Source organism: Bos javanicus, chromosome 5, assembly GCF_032452875.1.
Source record: "Bos javanicus breed banteng chromosome 5, ARS-OSU_banteng_1.0, whole genome shotgun sequence".
NCBI classification, from domain to species: Eukaryota; Metazoa; Chordata; class Mammalia; order Artiodactyla; family Bovidae; genus Bos; species Bos javanicus.
The window spans coordinates 66,086,510-66,108,674 of NC_083872.1; the positions used below are offsets into that span (position 1 = coordinate 66,086,510).

Genomic DNA, 22,165 nt, shown 5'->3' on the forward strand with positions numbered 1-22,165 from the left:
TCCACTCAGCCACATCTGAAGCCCCTGGATGAACCTGTCATGAGAATCTTCTATGCAGTTATGGTCTGCCTCTTCTCCACACAATACTATAGCAATCCCTAGTGAAAGTCTTAAAAAAAGTCATCCTATGAAACACAAACTTCAAAACTGATTTTAATCCTGGCATTAAAAATGGACTAGTTGTGAACACCCTCGTTTACTTGTACTTGCATTACACTGAAGTATGCAGGGGAAAGAGAAGGTATCAAACTTAAAAGTTTCATTTAAAATGTCACAAAATTGGGCGGGGGTATAAAATTACAATACCTGCAAACTTAAAGGCAAGTCATGAATTCTGGTGGCCAGTGTGCGGATTTCTCTGTCAGACAGGATGCCAGATTGGTCTGTGTCAACTTCATCAAAAACTTGCGATATGTTCAGCGGCTGAACTGCACTCATGAGATAATAAAAATAAGAGAAGGCAAACTGCATGTCCTCAGAGTGGCGCACTTTGTGAAATGACGTCTTGTCAAATTCTTCAGGGAACCTGTCCAAATGTAACACATTGTGAGATCTGGATACTTACAATATATATGGTACCCCACACTTGTGGCATCAGAATCTTACTTCCCTCCTGCTGAGATAATACTTTCACCACACTAGTTATCAAGTGTCAGAGCCATAGATGCAGCATAGAGAGGATGTGAACTTCAAGCTGCCCTGGCTCTGAGCACAAGCAGAAAATTCAGACGTAAGCGAGACTTACATGTCTTGCAGTTCCTGCATCACGATTCGGTCGATCATGTGAGGCATGTGTGCAGGGACTTTCCGAGATGTGAATCCAAACTTGCTGTTTAGAATTTTGTTCACGTATCGGAGGGAATCGGCGAATGTGTCTTTTAGCTGCCTCCTGGTGTGTTTGCTGTCAGTAAAGTAGGCCAGTTGTGTCTTCAGTGACTCTTCTTCCTGAAAGGAGAATTCCACCCAGCACAGCATTACATTTACTGCACAAGGGTCCTGTGTTAACAAGAGACGGGGGTACTACTTCAGGTAGCATGGAAATAACTAGTCACTGTCGTGTGGGGAAAATGAAATGAGCACTACACAGGTCTCCTTCTGCATCCTAAGACCAGGGGTCACCTGGTCGAGTTTAGTGAAAGTATCGCAGACAACAGCTGTTTATAGGGTTTTCTTCAGGGACTAGTCATTGACCATGAGATTTCACAGCCCATTACAATGCAACATTTAGAAAATCGATTTACAGTCCATTTGAGAGTGCTTTCAATATGAAGTTATTTCTACTGGTGAAATCAAAGCAGCAAGGACTTGAGTTTTGAAGACACAGGCTAGAATACAAAATTGGTTTCACCATATAACAGTGTTAATACTATGAAATGTAAAGAGCCCTGTCAAAACCACCAAGAGGTGAAACTCAATGGGCAAAGAATATCGGCAAAGAACCTGAACACACTTTACAGAAGATGAAATAGTTTTCATGAGTTTTCTCAAACTCATGAGAGTATAGATTGACATTAACTGCTGTTGGGTAGTCTGTGGAGAAACAAGCAGGCTTGCACACTGCTTGTCAAAGGAGGAAGGGGTGCAACATAAAAGGACGTATTTCATACACACTAGACCCTTTAACCCAGCAATTCTACCTACAGAAATAAAGCTTCCCCAAGAGTAAGACGTATGTACAAGAATATTTATTGCAACATTAGGTATCTGTAATTGCAAAACACTGGGAACAACTTACAGCTGTTAAAAAACAAGGGCGGTTTGCCCACATACTACCACATCAAAGGTGACTGCAGAGCAGTGTGTGTATAACTCCACTGCTCCAAAACAAACTATGTAGTTTATACAGCTATAGGAAAATAATTGAAGAATACCCACCAAGCCACATATTCATAGTGACTGTCTCAAGGAGATTAAGGAAGGGAGGAGGAGGAGGCCTTTTCCTTTTTTATTGCTTTTTTTGTGTTTTTTTTTTTGCATTGCTTCAATTTTTACCACAAGTTTATAGTGCTACAATTCAGAAAAAAGGAGGGTGGTGGTAGTGAGGACTCAACCACTAGTAAATGCTACCGTGTCAGGGACAAAAAACACCCTGGAGACAATGAAAGGAATGAAACTGCACCCCCTTCACCACTCTCCTACAGCCTAACGTCTGCTCAGGCTGTGCTCTATTCATGACCCAACCTAGACCACAAGGTTTTTTCCTCGGTCTGTTGACTACTCCCCACTTTTCAAAGGTCCCACACTTCAGTGGATCCTTATCACACGGCCACAGTTCTGGCCTCCCAGCTTGCTCTTTGAGTCTCTAAGAGCACGGACCCTACTGACCATCCTGCGCTCCTGGATGTTAGCAGAGGGATGGCACTCCCAAGATGCACAAAGGACCCCCGGGCACCGTGAAGGCTGTGGTAAAGGGAGGGAGAGCTCCAACTCTGAGGACCAGCTCACACTCATCTGCTGTTGTGACATAGGGAAAGCTAGTGAATTTGTCTGTGTCTCAGGCTTTCCGTTATTGGAAAAGTATGTGATCTGACTGCACAAGGTATGCAAAAGCGGTTTTTGAAATAACATACCAAGTGAAGATAAGATACCATCACTGCTCTGCTAGGAACTCAGGGTATGCCCCTGGCTGATGACTTACTCACTCACACAAAGGCTGCTTCTGAAACTGCAAAATGGGGACAACAATAGCCGAGACCCTTACAAGGTGTTTTTATTGTTAGAATTATTGGGAAGATTCCTGGAGGAGGAAATGGCAACCCACTCCAGTATTCTTGCCTGAGGAGAATTCTTGCCTGAGAACCCCATGGACAGAGGAGTCTGGTGGGCTACTGTCCATGGGGTCACAAAGAGTTGGACATGACTAAAGCAACTTAGCCACATGTGCTGAGTTCAGTGGCGGGCACAGGGAAGTTCTGAATAAACAGTAGCTATTACTTTATCACCACCACTAACAAGGTTACTTTTTTCCTGAGCATGGGAAGGAATAAGGCTGCATGTAACTTACATCAAGCAGATCTTGGAAATACTTTTTCTTCTCCCATGGCAAAAAGCCCAGGTAACTGTCTGTGTATTGCTGCAGTTTTCTTCCAGGTACCACTTCATTGCCACCAGGGTAACTGTTGGCATTTTCCTCTATTTTTTTCTCTTGTTCTTTCCCTGTGATTACCTTTTCCTGTGTGTCCTTGCTTTCCAGTGGGAAAGTCAGAGATGAAAGCTTTTCTCTTGACACAGTTCTGCCTCCTACTTTAGGAGTCACGGTTATTGCCCTGAATCTCGATTCCAGGGGTGGAATCTGGCTCTGGGAATGGTTGTTCACTGTCATTGTCACTGCTGGAAAAGGCGATGACCCCTGGAGTCTTTCAGATGTTCCTAAGTTGCTTTTGTGAGCCCCTTTTGCCAATGGGGCCTCCAAACCGCCATTTCTTTGCTCTGTCGTTAGAGGGTGATTTACTGTTAACTTTCCATTTTGTGGGTTCATCAGAAAAGACCTCAGCAAGGCTGACTTGGACAGGTTGTATCCTTTCATGGTGATGTCTCCACGTTCTAGTTGCAAATCCAAGTTATTAAGGCTCAACTGGGTCTCTTTTGGAAGGAGTGAAATATTGACCTGTGGAATTTCCGCCTCCACTTGGAATCTTCTTGTTGTGTTCACATCATGTCTCTTGACCTTAGGGAAGCGTTTTTCTTCGGGGATATCCTCAAACAAGATTTCTGCCTCTGGAAGAAGTGTTGTGGAGCTCATCGAACTTTGGTAAGCCTTCTGGGTCGTAGAATTCCGTTTGGGCTCCTCCCTTGTGTCAACCTCTACTACTATCTGGATTTTGAACTCCTCATCATTTTTACCTTGAAGTGTGAGATTAAAATGTATTGTGGTCGCGTTCATTCCACTGTGCATTAGGAGGTGGATGGTTTTCCACTTATTGGCGATAGAAGCATGTCGGATTATTGGGTTGTCACTATATGCACCTTCGATCCCCTTTTTGGCTATTTCTGCAAAGCTGAAATAAGGCAGGCATTCACCTTTTGGAATAACATAGTGAGTCTGGTTTGGGAGAAGAGTTACTTTATACAATTCATGAAAATGATCTAGAGGAAAAAACACAAACATGACTTTAAAAAAAAACTACACATTTTCCCCCTTTTCCTTTAATTCTTAGGGTTTGAGTTTTCACTTTCTAAGAGTGACTTTAAGTGGACTTTAAAATAATCAGAAATTCTACCACAAAAGCTATTGGGCTAGGGTTCTTTTGTACTTTCTGAAGCTATCACTATCACTGACATGGAATGCTGGGGCTGGTTCACTACCAAGGTACGACACGATTCTGGACAGCAAACTCCGATGGTCAACGTCTATAAAAAAAAGAACTTTCTGACCAAAAGGACCTTCGTTAATAATCCAGCAACAAGATCCAGTATTCTACCACGCTTATTTAATCAACCACTGGTCTCTTTCTATTGTTCCCCAATTAAACCTTCACTGTATATTTTCAACTAAGATAAATCTGCTTAGGTTAAGAAAAAAAAGCAGACTAGAGCAATAACAGGAATAGATGCAGCTTCAGTGTCTATGGCTTTCTAAAGATCTGTGTCCTCTTGTAACTCACAATTCCTTTGGATTTCAGGCTGGGAAAGGGCTACCTAGAGAATAAATAATAAAAGTGACCCAAATCCCCTCTATTTATCAAGGATTGTTATCCCCTTATTCTAAATATGTTTTTATGGCAGTAAATATACCTTGCCCACAGTCGCCAGCATCGAACCCACAGGATAAGACATTGCAGGCTTGATCACAGAACTTATCGGCCAACCAGGAATTTGCACATCCTTGATTACAGTAAGAGACGCCAGTCATTCCAGCACCAAAATGCCAGGGCTGTCCGACTCCGATACTTCCGGTGCCCCCAGCTCCTGCAATATAGCGGCTGGCACCACTGTTACCTGGAGGAGGAGGAGGAGGAGAGGATCCTGTGGTGCTTACAATCTTGGGGAAAAAAAGACAGCTCCTAGTTCTCAATCAAGACTGATGCATGAATTTCTACCAGGAAAGGTTCACCCTGTTCTTCAATAGAAGATTTTATGTAGCTTAAAAAGAGACAACCTGACAGTGAACTGGGTGTGGGATGACCAGGCCTTCGCACTTAGAGCTGTGCAACCTACCAGTACAGGCCTTGGATGTGCTCCCGGGGACACGTGTAGATGTGTCCGGAGAAGCAGATGATTCTGAACACTGTGACTCTGAGGACTGACGAGAGCTCGTCCTAATGCAGGCGCCAACCCCCTGCCCGAGCATCACAGCTCTACGAAAGGCCGAGCTCTTGGGGCTGCACAGGCCCTCTGGCACGGCTGCATTCTCTGCCTGAAGCAGTGTGTATTTTTCAAAAGTGCCTCTGACAGATCTGACTGAAACACAAAGCTTTGTTTCTTCCAACACTCTTCTCTTTCCCACACCTGCTTCCTCACGTGGACTAGGGAGATGACAGTGTCTGCACCTACTCTCTTTTCCTCTGGTGGCTGAGAAATTTAAGTGGATAATGGAGGATGCTTTCTAAGTTTAAATGCTTTATAAACTGAAAGGCAATAAATAAATGTAAAAACTTATTTCCTCGACAAGTCCAAATATAAGTGTACAAGACAGGAAGAAGAGGTGCTAAGGAGATGAGATTATTTATTTCTTCTGTGTCTCTTTAGTCGTTCACTGACCTGGAGCAATCTGCTGACAGCCACTGGCCATGAACTCCTACAAAAACCAGTGAGAGTGAGTGATTCTTGCTCTTGAGCTCACATAATTAAGGGTAGGACTGATTTTCATATTTTTGAATAATAAAAGGCATTTGCAAGTGCAGGGTCAACATGGGAAAATGCCCCCAACAATGATAACATGAATAAACTAGGTCACGGGTCCAAGAATGATGGCTAATGAAAAAAATTCCAACAACATAGACAGGTTACACCTGAACACATCCTCACCAGAGCAGTCACCACCGTCCCAATCACAGGCCGAATTATTACAAGCCTTGTCACAATAGCCGTCTTTAATCCAGGATCCTGGGCAGCCCTCAGCACAGTTGGGCACAGGCCATGTCAAATACACCTAGGATAAAGCCAGAAAGAAAATAAAGTGGTTTCTGACTTCTGACACTTATTATGATCTTCCTGACCCAGGGATCGAACCCAGGTCTCCCACATTGCAGGCAGATGCTTTAACCTCTGAGCCATCTGGGAAGCCCTATTCTTAAGCTAGGATTCCTTTAAAAGAAAAATCAAACAAATGGAGCCTGAAGAAAGGGCCATCCTGTAGTGGCTTCTTGGTCCCGCCCAGCTGACAGGTCTCAGCCGGCAGTCACTCTTTTCTGTCACTGGAGGAAAGCAGACTCAGCTTACAGGTTTAGTCTCACAAATGATCTTATAAATAATCTATTGTTAAATATAGCAGCAATACACCAGACTTAAATCCAAGTATAAAAGTGTGCAGGTAGAAAGTGTGCAAGAAGTCACTGCTTTTCTGTGATGCTGTTGTCAGCTCCTGAGTGGATTCATGTATCGTCTCATCGCAAGGCTGAAAAGGGGGGCAGGTGACCTCTCAATGTCCTCACCTCCACACGTGAGGTCGTGATGAATTAATCAGCATAGCATCTTGAGCTGTGAACAACTCTGCTTTCAAAACAGGTGACAGGCTACATGTGTGGTGTGTGCTCAGTTGCTCAGTCGTATCAGACTCTCTGCAACCCCATGGACTGTAGCCCAACAGGCTCCTCTGTCCATGGAATTTTCCAGGCAAGAATACTGGAGTGGATTGCCATTTCCTACCCCAGGGGATCTTCCCAAGCCAGGGAGCAAACTCTCATCTCTTGCATCTCCTGCATTGGCAGGCAGGTTTTTTACCACTGCGTCACCTGGGAAGCCCTGCCCTGCTATATGGTTGCTTCCTAACATTTTTGAAAACTTTTAAAATCTCTACATCTTTGCACGGTCCAGCTACTTGGAAGGGCTTTCTTCATCTGGTTAAACTCTTACTTGCTCTTCCAAGCTCATCTCACTCCCGGGATGGCGATGCCTACACAGCTGACACCTGTAACATCTGTGCTCAGGACCAGTTTTTTCCATCCTGCCCCTCAAAGCCAGAGTGAGACTGGCTGCCTTGTGACACTTCAGCCATGGCTTTAAAGCACTACGTTGAGCTAAATTCGTCTTGGGCATTTTGCTGACGTGGTGAGCACAACAGTTTCCCAGTGATTTTGCTTTTCCTGCTGTTGCAGTAGCAGAAAACACACAGGGTGGGTTTGGGTGTTGAGAACATAAGGAAGCAAGGTTCCTGCCGCAGGAACTTTTCTCACTCCCTGATCGTTACCTCTCCTGAGCTCAGCACTCAAAACTGCTCATTTGGACAAATCTGAATATGATATATATACCGATTTCCCTATGTCCCATCTACAACTTCTAAGTAACTCCTAGACCAGGAACCTCTTAGCTACTCACCTTCTGACCTTTGGAATGACTGTAGAAATCATCTGGCCAGACATCCTTCCCGAACATGACATCATCATTCAGGTAAATGAACTTCTGGGACAGCCCTTCGATGCGATGGATGTGACTTTCAATAGCAGGTGAACTGAAGGTGGGTAAGTGGCTCAGATTTCGAAAAACATCCTTTTAACAGACACAAAACAAACAAGACAGAAGGGGAATGAGAAGGGAGTTTTGTTTTGTTTTTGGAGAGAAATTAGGGAGGGAGGTGAACGGAAGGATTAAAGGAAGGTGGAAGTGGAGGAGCGGAGAGTTGGGGGATGAAATGAGGGACCAGAAAAAGAAAAGGGAAAGACGGAACAGGAAACTGCAGCCTTGTAACACATGGCAAGTCTCTACCTGGTGCGTGACTATCGTCACTCGGGGATTATCGAGGTTCAGCCAGGATGGAATCTGCCCGTTGGTGACGATGAAAATGTTCCGAACCCACGGTGCGTGCCTCTCGATAGATCGCAGTGAGTACCTCAGCTCTTCATTATCTTCGAAACGGCTGGCAGAGACATCTTCATCTTGCTTAGACTGAGGAAAGCATGGGGCACAGAAAGATAGAAAATACCCCTAAGTCACATTACCCCCCGCCCCGACTGTCCCCTCTGTGCTCAGGGAACTCCAGCAAACTTTCAAAGACTGCATCCAGCTTTTAAACTTAAAAAAAATGCAGAACACTCAGCATATTTAAAACAACAACATAAAAACAGCATTTCTTTCACACACCTTTTCAAAGAAAAGGTTCTTGGCTCTGAATGTGGGTCATTTCAGTTAGTATTAAGCAATGGCAGTGACTGGGAATCAAGTCACTCCTCCGGAAGCCCTCTTCCTTCTAACAGGTGTGTGTGCGCTCACTCATGTCCAGCTCTCCGCAACCCCATGGACCACAGCCCACCAGGCTCCTCTGGCCGTGGAATTCTCTAGGTAAGAATACTGGAGTGGGTTGTCATTTCCTCTTCCAGGGGATTTCCCAACTCAGGGACTGAACCCACATCTCCTGCATTGGTAGGCAGATTCTTTACCATGAGCCACCTGGGAAGCTGTCTTCTAATACAATGACTTATAAATCTTTAATAATCAAAACCCTGAGTTTGGGTTCTAAAAGAATCTCTGCCTTCCTTACCTGGCTGATGGCACTCAGATCCCATAATAAATATGCAGGACTTATGGTCAGTTCCTTTCCATTGATGGTCATATTCTTCTTCGTCTGCTTATTCAGTTCTTGGAAATCTTTGGGATTATTCAACTTTAGAAGTGCTACACTGGCCTCTGAATACAACTGCAACTATAAAATAATAGAGTTACATGTGGGAAAACTGAACAACAAGACATCTTTAAATTCCCAGTTGATCCTTGATCTTAAATACAAATAATATATATACTACATATTGTGTACTAACCAAACTATGTGCTGTTTATTATACCCATTAAATATATATTGCATAATTTAAAAGATTCAAAGTTTCATATACATATTTGAAACAGCAAGCGAGTATCGTGGAGAGAAAACCTACATGGGCCAGACACATTTCCCAAATGAACGCAACAGACCAGCTATTTAGAAACAAGAGAGTTGGGGGCTGTGACAAATGGGACATCTCAGGCCCCATCTGAAAATGCAGCCATTAATCAATAGGGACAAAGGCAGCCAGATCCCTGGAGAGGCCGGAATCCCTAGTATCACATGAAATCTCCCAGTTTTCAACGGTGGCTCATATAGTTTGGATTGTCATGCATACAAACAAAGCACATCTGGTCCCCAGTCTGTGACCTCTGTTCTAGAATACCGCCCATCTGCCTACACTGGGGGAAGTCCTGCCAGGTGATGGCGCTGGAACTGTGGCAGGTGGAGAGCACTTCTGTCGGCAGGTGTCTCGCAGCACTCGTGCCCACACCTAGTCCTGGCAGGGCTGCTTGAAGTGCTTGCACAGGAAAACCACCTTCAGGGGCAGTGTTTTCAAAGCAACCATAAATCCAAGAGGGAACATCACACACATCAACACATTTTACAAGCACATTTCCCCACCTCGACCAGAGTCCACACCACCCTTGATAAGTTTTTTTTGTTGTTGCTTTAATTCTGTATCATACAATTTCCTGTGAAGAGAGGCTTTCAGAACTGAAAAAGCAGGGAGAGGGTTGAAAATCACTCATCTAGGACAGCAACACCCTACTGGTGAACTGGCTTTCCTAACAGGGTCAATTTCTTTCTTAATTTTTAGCCTTCTTAATTTATAAAACAGAGCAAGGGACTTCTCTGGTGGTCCAGTGGCTAAGCCCCTATGCTCCCAATGCAGGGGGCCCAAGTTGGATCCCTGGTCAGGGAACTAGATCTCAGGTGCCACAACTAAGGTGCAGCCAAATTTTAAAAAATAAATAAATAACAAAACAGAGAAAGCTTTTGCATCTGCTGCTGTTGCTGCTAAGTCGCTTCAGTCGTGTCCGACTCTGTGCGACCCCAGAGATGGCAGTCACCAGGCTCCCCTGCCCCTGGGATTCTCCAGGCAAGAACACTGGAGTGGCTTGCCATTTCCTTCTCCAATGCATGAAAGTGAAAAGTGAAAGTGAAGTCGCTCAATTGTGTCCGACTCTTTGCGACCCCATGGACTGCAGCCCACTAGCCTCCTCCGTCCATGGGATTTTCTAGGCAAGAGGACTGGAGTGGGGTGCCATTACCTTCTCCCTTTTTTGCATATGCTACATGACTATATTTAGGTCATCCTGCAAAGTTTCCTGAGTTTATGTAGGCCAAAAGTAGAGGTCAGAGTTAGAATTTCATTTATATCTCTTCTCCTTTGTATTATGTAGACACTAACTCTCACTGCAAATTGTGTGTGTGTGTGTGTGTGTGTACGCACGTGCTGTCCTCTTTACTGATCGATTTCTCTCACCTAACAGTATCTGGTATACACAAAGCACTCACCGCAGGCCTGTTCATGCCGCTGCCACTGTTCTGCCTCACTCTGTAGGAGAGGGATTGGAGGCAGGCCACGCAGGGCAAGGTCCTCAGTCTGTTCTAAGTACCTAACAACTTCCCTGTCCTCCCCCAGCCCCCCTCCCATAGAGACACTCACAGAACCTCACAGGGCTCCCTGGAGTGCAAAAATCACTATTCTAGGATATATAAACGTCGTACTTTAATATCCTAATTTAAGTTTAAATTTATTGGGAAAGTGAAAATCGCTCAGTCCTGTCCAACTCCTTGTGACCCCATGCACTGTATAGTTCATGGAATTCTCCAGGCCAGAATACTGGAGTGGGTAGCCTTTCCCTTCTCCAGGGGATCTTCCCAACCCAGGGATCGAACCCAGGTCTCCTTCATTGCAGGCAGATTCTTTATCAGCTGAGCCACAAGGGAAGCCTAATTATGAAAGTGAAAGTACCCTTTATTAATCTCTTCTACTCAAGCTGCTTTTATTCTAGAAAACTACTTTGAAATTTCACAGGAATTTGTCTAAGAGATGGAAAATTGGAAAAGAGATGAAAACTAAAGAGCTTAAAGGAACGTTTGTATGTATGAAAAAAATTTTCTGTCAACTGTCTTGAGTGGTGTAAAGGGTCCTGTGTTGGCCGCTAGGTGGCACCCTAATCCCAGATGCCTTAATTACTCTTCAGGGAAGACAGGAGGTGGTAAGGAAACCACAGTGTGGTGAGTGCCTCAGGCTGGAGTTCTTAGCTTGGGAATCTGTGGGTCAACTGGTTCCATATATAACTTCTTACTTGAGATTACAAGTCAGTCTTAATTCTTTAAATTACAAGACAGAACAAGTTCTACACCCACCCCCTGCAGACCCATAGCCAGACATGTAACATGACTGAGAAATGAAGTTTTGCTATTTTTTAAGCCACTGGGACTTTAGGATGTTTGTTACAATAACATTATCTAGAATGATGTGACCGATACACCTTTAGATGGTAGTGTGAGGTTAGGGACAAAAATGTGCCAGCTAATGCCACTGAAAAACAAATTAGCTCTTTTTAGTAATTACAGAACTCAAGCAACTAGGTCTTAGTATGTCCTGGTGGTTTTCTAAAACTTGTATCAGTTTCAGAGGTGCCTGTGTTTAATCTACCAGAATGCTCACTTGAGAAACAAAACCACAATAAAGGGTGCCTGAAAATGGTTTTGTTTGCAAAACAAACAAAATTGTATATGCTTTAAAAGGTTCACAAGATGGCTTCAGGGAAAGCACTGGAAAAAGGGGCATTAGTACAAATATTAATACAATTTACTATGACCTTGAACATGTCATGCCTTGAACAGAGGTTTGAGGGGTCAGAGTCCAAGTCAGACAGTAAGCTGTTCCCACCTTGCCCAACTGTCCTTCCTGCAGAAACAAATTATCAGTAACTGATCAGCCTTCGAGGATCACATGTAGCCTCCTTCTCTTTGGAAACTTGGATCCATGCAGATCTTTCTTTCTTGTCTCCAAAATGCCAGCTCATCCCTGATAGCTAACCCCATACTATCCTGTTTTGCTACCTGACCACTACATATACAATATATTGCCTCCAAAACAGCCTGAGGACAAGTGCACGTCCTCCATTTCTGCACGCCCACGCAGCAACCAGCATCACTTAATTCAACCAAAAGTGAGAATGCACTTGACAGCTTGGGGAAGATCTTCTGCCTGCTCTAACATATGTTGAAGTGAACAAAAACAAAACCCAAGAAAACAAATGAAAAATTCACCATGAATGAAAACGTCCAAAAAGAAAATGATTTAGAGAAAGCTGAAAATAAAGACCATGGATATATGCTGCTGCTGCTGCTGCTGCTGCTAAGTCGCTTCAGTCGTGTCTGACTCTGTGCAACCCCAGAGATGGCAGCCCATATATGCTAGTATAAAATAAAATTTTTTTAAAAGACCATGATAACCTGATTTCTCAAAAGTTGAATTCTGTGTCCATCACATAAAAAAAAAATTCTACAGCAAAATTAGAGGGTAATTAATCAGATCACAAAAGGACTCACATCTCAAGGTATTGGGTAAAAAGTTCATTTGGATTTTTCTGTTAAGATGATAGGATTCTTCAGGCAAGAATACTGGAATGGGTAGCCATTCCCTTCTCCTGGGGATCTTCCCCAGCCAGGGGTCAAACCTGGGTCTCCCCCATTGCAGGCAGATTCTCTACCATCTGAGCCCACCAGGGAAGCCCTAAGATGTTATAGAGAAACCCAAACAAAATTTTTGGCCAACCCAGTATCTCAGACTAGAAATTTTTCAATAGAGAAGACTGCTTGATTTGTAAGATTACAGTCCACAGAAGAATTTTCATGAATTCGAATCTATCACCTTGCAAACAAAACCATTTTCAACTAACTCCCACTTTCCCTGACGGGGGTAAGAAGGGAATCTTACCTTGTTTTTCACTAAACACGATGATGAAGGCCAAGTTGTTGGATGTATAAAATCATGACATCAAAAAACTAAAAGACTCCGTTGAATAATGACTCCACTAAAACGGTTCCCTTTACATCCCAGGACACTGTATATGGCGGGTATCAGAGTCTTGCTTCTTGCTCATTCTCAACAAGGCCCCCTAAATGCCAGGCCCAGAGATGATCACTAGGGTACAAATGGGCAGGCAGTACCTGTCCTGAGATGCTCGCAGCCCGCCCAGGGTCTCTGGGACAGAACTGAGCCCTAGGTGGCTTTGGAGGTCACGAGCCTTAGCAAAAGCCACCTGGAGGGTCCTGGGAAAGCACAGTGGTTCAGCCGTTCAGGTCCTGAACAGGAACCAACGTCTCAGGCCTTCCTCCCACGTGCCACAGGGCACCTCCAATGTATTACCCCAAACTGAGCTTTCAGTTTCCTTCCCCAAATCTTACTTCTCCCATGAAGCTCTGAGTGTGGTTAATGTCACTATGTCCATCTTCACTGGTTCACATCCACTTCCCCTTTCATTTTTCCTTCTATGTCCTCCAGGAGCTAGTAAGTCACTGGGTCAGGCTGAGGGTTTCTCAGATGGTTCTGGAACCATTTTCATCACTGGCACCTCTGCCAAGGCCCTTGTGGAACCTGAATGTCTTGTTGGGCTGTGGCAGCAGTGGCTGGGCTGGTTTCACTCAGTTATCCTTGGCACAGTCCCTGGCACATAGCAGGTGTTTAATCAGTGCTAAACTGGGAACCCAGTGGTTGGAAACTTCATTCTCAGGGTGCCCATAATAGAACCAGGAAGTAGGACCCAAGGAAAGACAGTGCCTTGGAGAACCAGGCTTGAATGCTGACACCACCATCTTTCTGTGCTTCCTCTTTCTCATTTTTTCTTGAGCCTCCAAAAATCAGAAGCCCTTATACCTGAAGCCAATCACAGGTGCTAGCACTGTGACAGTGAGCTGCAATAAATACTGTGTATACCTGACTGGATTCCCCAGGAGGTGCCAGCCTCGGCAACAACAGGTCTGGGGAATCCAGATCAACCTCCAGCCGGGTGAATGGCGGAGGAGGGGGTGTCCCCGTGGACAGAGCCTGGGGTTCTACTGCCTAGTTCAAGTCCTGCTCCTCCCTGCCTCTCCTGGCACTCACCACTCCACACTGCCCCAAACCAGCCTACCAAAGAGGTGACCACGACTTGGCAGGCCACGCCCACCTAGCAGCAGATTCCCTGGTCAAAAGTACAGACACTAAGTCTACACCGGTACAACTAACAGCTATGGCACCCCACTCTAGTACTCTTGCCTAGAAAATCCCATGGATGGAGGAGCCTGGTGGGCTGCAATCCATGGGGTCACAAAGAGTCGGACACGACTGAGTGACTTCACTTTCACTTTTCACTTTCCTGCACTGGAGAAGGGAATGGCAACCCACTCCAGTGTTCTTGCCTGGAGAATCCCAGGGACGGTGGAGCCTGGTGGGCTGCCGTCCATGGGGCTGTACAGAGTGGGACACGACTGAAGCGACTTAGCAGCAGCAGCAGCAGGAAGCCAAGAAGCCGAATAAATGCTGATCTATGGTTTTATCTGCCCAAATCAATACTAAAAATAATTCAGGGGAAGGAGGAATATATTTATTTTAAGAAAAAACTACAGATTAAGAAATAATTCAAAAAAAAAAGAAATAATTCAACCCTCATTGGGCTGGGCATTACCGTATTTCCAGGTACCAGAAAGAAAATTATGGGGGATAATATGAAGAAAAGACAGAAATGTCATTCATATTACCAAGGTATTTACAAAGGTAATACAAAGTACCTTAAAACAGTGAAACACTTAAGGGGAAAGGAAAGAAAGGGAACTTGGACAGGCAGATAGAAAACAGACTAGATGTAAACTCAATAACCCCATAGTCACAGCTCTCCCCACCACCACCTCCACCTCCATCCCTTCACCTCCCATTGTTAAATGGCATCAACAGGAGACAGAGGGAAGAAGCAGGAAGCTAAAAACTGTGGCAGAATTTAGAGAACATTTCTTTGTAAAATCAGAAAGAGTGGAGCCTAGCAAATTCTGAACCAAGACCTGTATGCACTTCCCTGCTGAGGGAGGAAGCATTCATACTGTACAGCCCAGGCTACTGCTGACAGAACAGCAGGCGTCCTGACAGAAGGTCGAAAGGACGGTACACCCACACAAACTGTGCCCTACATCAATCAGACACATGGCTCTAAGGACAAGAAGGGTTAACACATGTCACAGCCTCCAAGGTCAACTCGAACGGATGGGCTCGGTGTTCAAGTGTGAAGAGTTAACATGTATAAATACTATATACGTTTGTGGCTCAGCTAGCTATTAAGGAATGAAGGGCTCAAATTTCCAAGTATCTGCAGCATTCCCCTATGTGAGTGGAAGCTCCAGGTTGGGGACTAGTGTACGTACAAACACGTGCTGGACCTCCCCCACCACCTCCTTCCACGCTCACACTGCCACCAGGACTTCTGTCCACTACTACATTCTTAGCAGCTGTAACAGCACCTGACCCACACAGACGCTCCTTTGTTAAACAAATGAATCCTTATTCTGCCTGGGAAACCTACAATCCAAGTCAGACTCCTAAAATTTGGAATTAAGAGTAAAAAGAGTAAAATTAAGAGTAAAAAAAACCCAGAATCTTCTACAAATAAAAAGCTGTCTTCACGACAGCATATGTGACAGAATGGAGAACCTCTTTGCTTCATTTGGGTTTTTTGGTTTATTTTTTGGCCATGCCACTCGGTTTATCGAATCTTAGTTCCCCAACCAGGGATTGAACCTGCACCCTCAACAGTACAAGCAGAGTCCTAACCACTGGACCACCAGGGAATTCCCCCTCTCTGCTTCTTGTTGTCAGCTATACTATTAATATAACGGAAGGGGCTGCCAAGAAGAGGCATTCGTTAAACGGGATGTGCTATACTAGTTGCTCTATTTTCTAAGCTCTTACCAGTTTTATTTTAGAAGAAAGATTTTCTGGCAGTTTTGCTTTTAGTTGATTTGTTTCCTTGAATGTCGGTGGAAATCCACTCAGGAAAGCCAAATCTTGTATTAGCACTAGCCCAGGGACTTCCTTATCTGTTGTCTAAAATAAGAACAGGAAAAACACAGCTCACTTTCCACATCATAAGGCTGGTGAAAACTTACAGCTGAGAAAACTAGGAAAGATCTATTACTGCATCACACAAACTTCAAAACAAGAACGGTATGATTATTTAAATCAATACTAGTACTGGAAAGCTAGGCTTAGAGGAAAAGTAAACATTAAAAAGCCTCTCAAAGTAAAACAGCTTGATTTCTCACACTTTTATTCTAATGGATTGCAAAAACACAGCTAATTTGAAGTAACATACCAAATAGCCCCTCCAAACTGTCTGTCTGCTGTTTCCTTTAAACATTCCAGCCTGGGCATCTTCAACTACAACAGAGAATACAATAAACAAGCATGATTTTAGTGAATACTTAACCATGATGTCTGGCAGGACACTGTACAAGGCATTTTGAGAGCTGCCAAATTCTCCAGTGGCCACGTATGGATGTGGGAGTTGGACCATAAAGAAAGCTGAGCGCCCAAGAATTGATGCTTTTGAACTGTGGTGCTGGAGAAGACTCTTGAGAGTCCCTTGGACTGCAAAGAAATCCAACCAGTCCATCCTAAAGGAGATCAATCCTGAATATTCATTGGAAGGACCTGATGTGAAGAGCTGACTCATTTGAAAAGACCCCGATGCTGGGAAAGATTGAGGGCAGGAGGAGAAGGGGCTGACAGAGGATGAGATGATTGGATGGCATCACCGACTTGATGGACATGAGTTTGAGTAGCCTCCAGGAGTTGGTGATGGACAGGGAAGTGTGCTGAAGTCCATGGGGTTACAAAGAGTCGGACACGACTGAGCGACTGAACTGAAACCAGTATAACACATGGTCTCAAAGAAAAGGTAGTTGGGGGAGACAAAATTAACCCATCCAATAAAAGCGGAGCTACTGTAACCCACTGTAATTCTGCAGTACTGAAGGAGAGGCTCCTGTGTGCAGAGGAAACAGAAATGAAAGATTGACAGGAATCACAGAGGTAGGACCAAACATCAAACATCGACAAGTTTCATTTAAAAAATAAAATTGATTGACCAGAGTAAAACATTTGGGAGTGGTGGGTACAAGGAAAAGAGGGCAACCAGAAGGGGCCCTTGAAAGCCAAGCCAGTGGCATTATTGATAGATGGATGGTGGAGAGCCACTGTAGGTCCTGGGGATTCCCCCAGAGTCACAGTGAACTCCTGTGATTTATCAGGTAATGTGATTAGAGCAAATTAAGTTGGGGGTAGGGAGGATGATAGGAGAAGGCAATGGCACCCCACTCCAGTACTCTTGCCTGGAAAATCCCATGGACGGAGGAGCCTGGAGGGCTGCAGTCCCTGGGGTCGCTAAGAGTTGGACACGACTGAGCGACTTCACTTTCACTTTTCACTTTCACGCATTGGAGAAGGAAATGGCAACCCACTCCAGTGTTCTTGCTTGGAGGGTCCCAGGGACGGGGGAGCCTGGTGGGCTGCCGTCTGTGGGGTCGCACAGAGTCGGACACGACTGAAGCGACGCAGCAGGGAGGGTGACAGGCTTCCCAGGTGGTGCAGTGGTAAAGAATCGCCTGCTAACATAGGAGACCTGGGTTCAATCCCTGGGTCGGGACAATCCCCTGGACTAGGAAATGGCAACCCATTCCAGTATTCTTGCCTTGGAAATCCCCTGGACAGAGGAGCCTGGCAGGCTACAGTCTGTGAGGTCGCCAAGAGTCATACATGACTGAGCAACTAAGCATGCACAAGCGAGGAAAGTGATGATGCGTGCCTACCAGGAGACAGGTGTCAAGTGATGGGGACAAATGAAATCAGCAAACCTGCTGACATTTGGGGAGCTTGGAAAACAGGAGAGATCAGAAGGCTGTAATTCTCATTCTCAAAACAGACACAGAAAGCAGGGTCTACAGATTATACCCTGCAAGATGGATGTCAACCCTGGGGAAGAGTCTCAAATGTACCATAAAAATATAGTTGGTGAGTACTGGAGAAGTCTTCACAATATACTGTTTATCTTTAATGGAAGCACTGAGTGCTAACAGCATGAGTTCATTATGGATAAATTTATCAGATACACATCTCACTCTGTCCCCATCTGTCTCTCCCCGTTGATAAGGTGGATTCTATACTGGTAGATCATTTCATGGCAAACACACAGAGGAAAAGTGGAAACAGTGACAGATTTTATTTTCTTTGGCTCCAAAATCACTGCGGATGGTGACTGCAGCCATGAAATTAAAAGACGCTTGCTCTTTGGAAGGAAAGCTATGACAAATCTAGACAGCATATTAAAAAGTAGAGATATCACTTTGCTGACAAAGGTCCATATAGTCAAAGCTATGGTTTTTCCAGTAGTCATGTATGGATGTGAGCATTGAATCATAAAAAAGGTTGACCACCACAGAATTGATGCTTTCAAATTGTGGTGCTGGAGAAGACTCTTGAGAGTCCCTTGGACTGCAAGGAGATAAAACCAGTCAATCCTAAAAGAAATCAACCCTAAATATTCACGGGAAGGACTCATACTGAAGCTGAAGCGCTAATGCTTTGGCCACATGATGCAAAGAGCCGACTCATTGGAAAAGACCCTGATGCTGGGAAAGATTGAAGGCAGGAGGAGAAGAGGGCGACAGAGGATGAGATGGTTGGATGGCATCACTGACTCGATGGACACGAGTTCGAGCAACCTCCGGGAGTTGATGACGGACAGGGAAGCCTGGCGTGCTGCAGTCCATGGGGTCACAAAGAGTCAAACATGACTTAGCAACTGAACAACAATACTGGTCGATCAGACAATTAGCAGAGCTGCACAATATGTATTTGTTCATAATCTCAGGAAGGCAGCTAAACACCACCTCATGTCATCTTTATGTGTCTAACAGAGACTAGATCTCAAGTTAGGCACGTTATAACCAATTCTGACCAGAGAGTATAAAATTATAAAAGCTACAGTCAACCTAGAGAGGGGTTTTGGAGGTCTGCTATAGGTTCTGTCTTATTCAACAATCCATCAAGGTTTTGGAAGATACAGAAGTGATGCTTGTGAAATGTGTGGGCTTACAGGAAGCCAACAGAGAAGCTGTTACCTTGGTAACAGACCAAGGGTTCTCCAAAGTCCTTGACTGTTTAGAGCCATCAGTCAAATCTAGCAAAATAAAGTCTCCTACAGGTAAAGGTAAGATCTTTAACTGGGCAACAAAACAAAACCAAGTATAAGTTAAAAGGAATCTTTGAATAAAAATCAAAATAAAAAAAAATTAAATAAAATGGGTATTTGAGTTAGTAAATATAAGTTTTTAAAAAAGACTTAGAGGAGTTTTAGTCGACAGTGAGTTCAGGATGAGTCGGTAATGCTAAGGCCATACTGAATTTCCTCCTAATGCTGTGCTTCTAAGCAGGAGAGGGCTTAGAATAAGCAGGGTGCTATTCCCCAACACCAACCCATCAGGAAACTGAGTTGGCCTTCAAATTGTCCAGACTCTAACCACTTCTCACCACCACACTAATCCAAGCCCCTTTCCTTCTTACCTCAATTATTACAACCTTTGCCCCTCCTCAGTCTATTCCCACTATAGCAGCCAGACTGATTCTTCTGGAACATAAGTCAGATCACAAAACCCTTCAATGATTGATTCCTCAACACACTCTGATTTAAAAGCAAAAGCCTGTCATGGCTAACCTCAGCCTGTACCATTTGGTATCTGTTACTTCTCTGGGCTCATCTCTTGCTCTCTCCTCCTTGTTCACTCTATCCTAGCCACACTGGCCTCCCTGCTCTTCTTCGAACATGTCAGACAGACTCCTGCCTTAGGGGCTTTCCACTGGCTATTCCACTTACCTTGTATATAGGGAATATATGGAGAAGCACTGCTTGCCCACATACTCATGTGGCAGCCTCCCTCACCTCCTTCAAATTTTCATTAAAAATCACCTTCTCGGGGAGTCTGCCCTACCCCCCTCCCCCAATTTCCCCTGCTCTATTTTTCTCTACAGCATTTATCTACAAACTATAGGATTTAACCTGTATGCTGTATCAGTTGTCTGATCCCTGTGCCAAGATGTAAATTTGATGAGGGCAGAGATTTCTGTCCATCTGTTCACTTCTGCATCTGGCATATAGTATGCACTTGATAAACAGTGAAGAAACAGTCCCAGTCTCTTTGAAGACTGAACCACACTGGAATAATGTTCAACTCTAGCTGAAATACTTTAAAGGTAACAGAAACTAAAGTTTCTTCTGAGAGGAGCAAACTAGGGTGCGGTCAAGTACCTAAGAGACAGCTAAAGGAAGAAGAGGAAATGTTACACAGGACAGGGATTAGCTCCATAGGATCCCAAGGGTACAAACTGAACCAGTGTGAGAAAGCTATAAGGAAGCACTTTGTAGTTCCTCATAAAAATCAATGTAGTCCAGAGGCAGAATCAGTTGTCACCGGAGGAAATTCATTTCCTAAACATCAAAGGAGATAAGCTTGACTGGAAAACCCATTTTGCTGAGGAGATGCGGGTCTTGGCTGCAGGGCTGGACTGTGTGTGACTGCTGAAGTCCTGTCCAATCGGCAGTCAAGGACACAACAGAAGTGGTAGGGTGATCAGGAGAGGGCAGAAATGACACATTTCAGAAGGAAAAAAAAAACAGATCTCAATGATTAACTGGAAAGAGGTTAAATAAGATTATCTTTAAAATGCCAAACATGGCTACAATTTCTTAATCTAGATCAGGGTTTGGCAGTCCATGGTCCAAAATCTAGCCACTACTGGATTCAGCATGGCCCCAATCTAAAAACAATGTTAACATTTTTAAACGGCTGAATGTTTATACAAATACCTACATGATATCTGGCATTTTGCCTCTTAGCCCACAAAGCCTAAACTATTTACTACCTGGTCCTTTACAAAACAATTCTGCTATCCGTGATCTAGATACTTAAGCATGATAAAAGAGTGAGTTTGTGGCCTACTAAAAATGGAAGCTACATGAAGGTAGGAATGTGCCCTTTTTTCCTCTGCTGTTTGCCTAAAACAACAACCAAGTCAGAGCAGTGGCTCAACAAATATTTACTAAATGAGTCAATGTGATAAGCAGGACAGTCAAATAAAAACCCAAGTGGAAATTAAAAACCAGTGTTTAAGAGACTATTACTTACTACGAATCTTACCTATATCACACTTTACAATCCTTTTTTTTGGCCACGTGTGGGACCTGAGTTCCCTGACCAGTGATCAAACCCACAACCCCTGCATTGGAAGTGTGGAGTCTTAACCACTGGACTGCCAGGGAAACCCCAAACTTTACAATCTTTTACATCTTTGACACATCATAAAATGAGTAGAGGAAAACCCAAGATTCTCTCCATAGACTTTATAACTGAGTTATAATTGCTAACATAATATCATTCCTTTTTCTCTTCCGGTGAAGTGTTATCAGAGTAAATTGCCAATATCCACTGGATCATTGAAAAAGCAAGCAAGGTACAAAAAAAAATCTACTTCTGCTTTATTGACTACTCCAAAGCCTTTAACTGTGTGGATCACAACAAATTGTGGAAAATTCTTAAAGAGATGGGAATACCAGATCACCTGACCTGCCTCCTGAGAAATCTGTATGCGGGTCAAGAAGCAACAGTTAGAACTGGATATGGAACAACAGACCAGTTCCAAATTGGGAAAGGAGTATGTCAAGGTTGCAAACTGTCACCCTGTAGTACATCATGTGAAATACCGGGCTGGATGAAGCACAAGCTAGAATCAAGATTGCCGGGAGAAATATCAATAACCTCAGGTATGCAGATGACACCACCCTTATGGCAGAAAACAAAGAACTAAAGAGCCTCTTGATAAAAGTGAAAGAGGAGAGTGAAAAAGTTGGCTTAAAACTCAATGTTAGGAAAACTAAGATTATGGCATCCAGTCCAATCACTTCATGGCAAACAAATGGGGAGAAAATAGAAACAGTGAGAGACTGTATTTTTTTTTTAGCTCCAAAATCACTGCAGGTGGTGACTGCAGCCATGAAATTAAAAGACACTTGTTCATTGGAAGGAAAGCCATGATCAACCTAGACAGCATATTTAAAAGCAGAGACATTACTTTGCCAACAAAGGTCTGTCTAGTCAAAGCTATGGTTTTTCCAGTAGTCATGTATGGATGTGAGAGTTAGACTATAA

The 22,165-nt window shown here is 44.0% G+C and overlaps 1 protein-coding gene across 3 annotated transcripts in view; it reads right to left on the reverse strand.

Annotated features, from left to right (window-relative positions):
- Nucleotides 1-22,165, reverse strand: part of GNPTAB (N-acetylglucosamine-1-phosphate transferase subunits alpha and beta) — an 83,818-nt gene that overhangs the window by 15,291 nt on the left and 46,362 nt on the right. For 2 of the 3 annotated variants that reach the window (XM_061417084.1, XM_061417086.1), the window contains exons 6-15: nucleotides 16,279-16,343; nucleotides 15,876-16,010; nucleotides 8,636-8,797; nucleotides 7,864-8,043; nucleotides 7,477-7,647; nucleotides 5,968-6,091; nucleotides 4,735-4,938; nucleotides 3,005-4,086; nucleotides 746-945; nucleotides 307-526 (exon numbers count right to left, since the gene is read on the reverse strand). In XM_061417084.1, the coding sequence (XP_061273068.1) occupies nucleotides 307-526; nucleotides 746-945; nucleotides 3,005-4,086; nucleotides 4,735-4,938; nucleotides 5,968-6,091; nucleotides 7,477-7,647; nucleotides 7,864-8,043; nucleotides 8,636-8,797; nucleotides 15,876-16,010; nucleotides 16,279-16,343 (2,543 nt within the window). The remainder of the gene's footprint in view (nucleotides 1-306; nucleotides 527-745; nucleotides 946-3,004; nucleotides 4,087-4,734; nucleotides 4,939-5,967; nucleotides 6,092-7,476; nucleotides 7,648-7,863; nucleotides 8,044-8,635; nucleotides 8,798-15,875; nucleotides 16,011-16,278; nucleotides 16,344-22,165) is intronic. The other variant, XM_061417087.1, reaches the window with a different exon arrangement.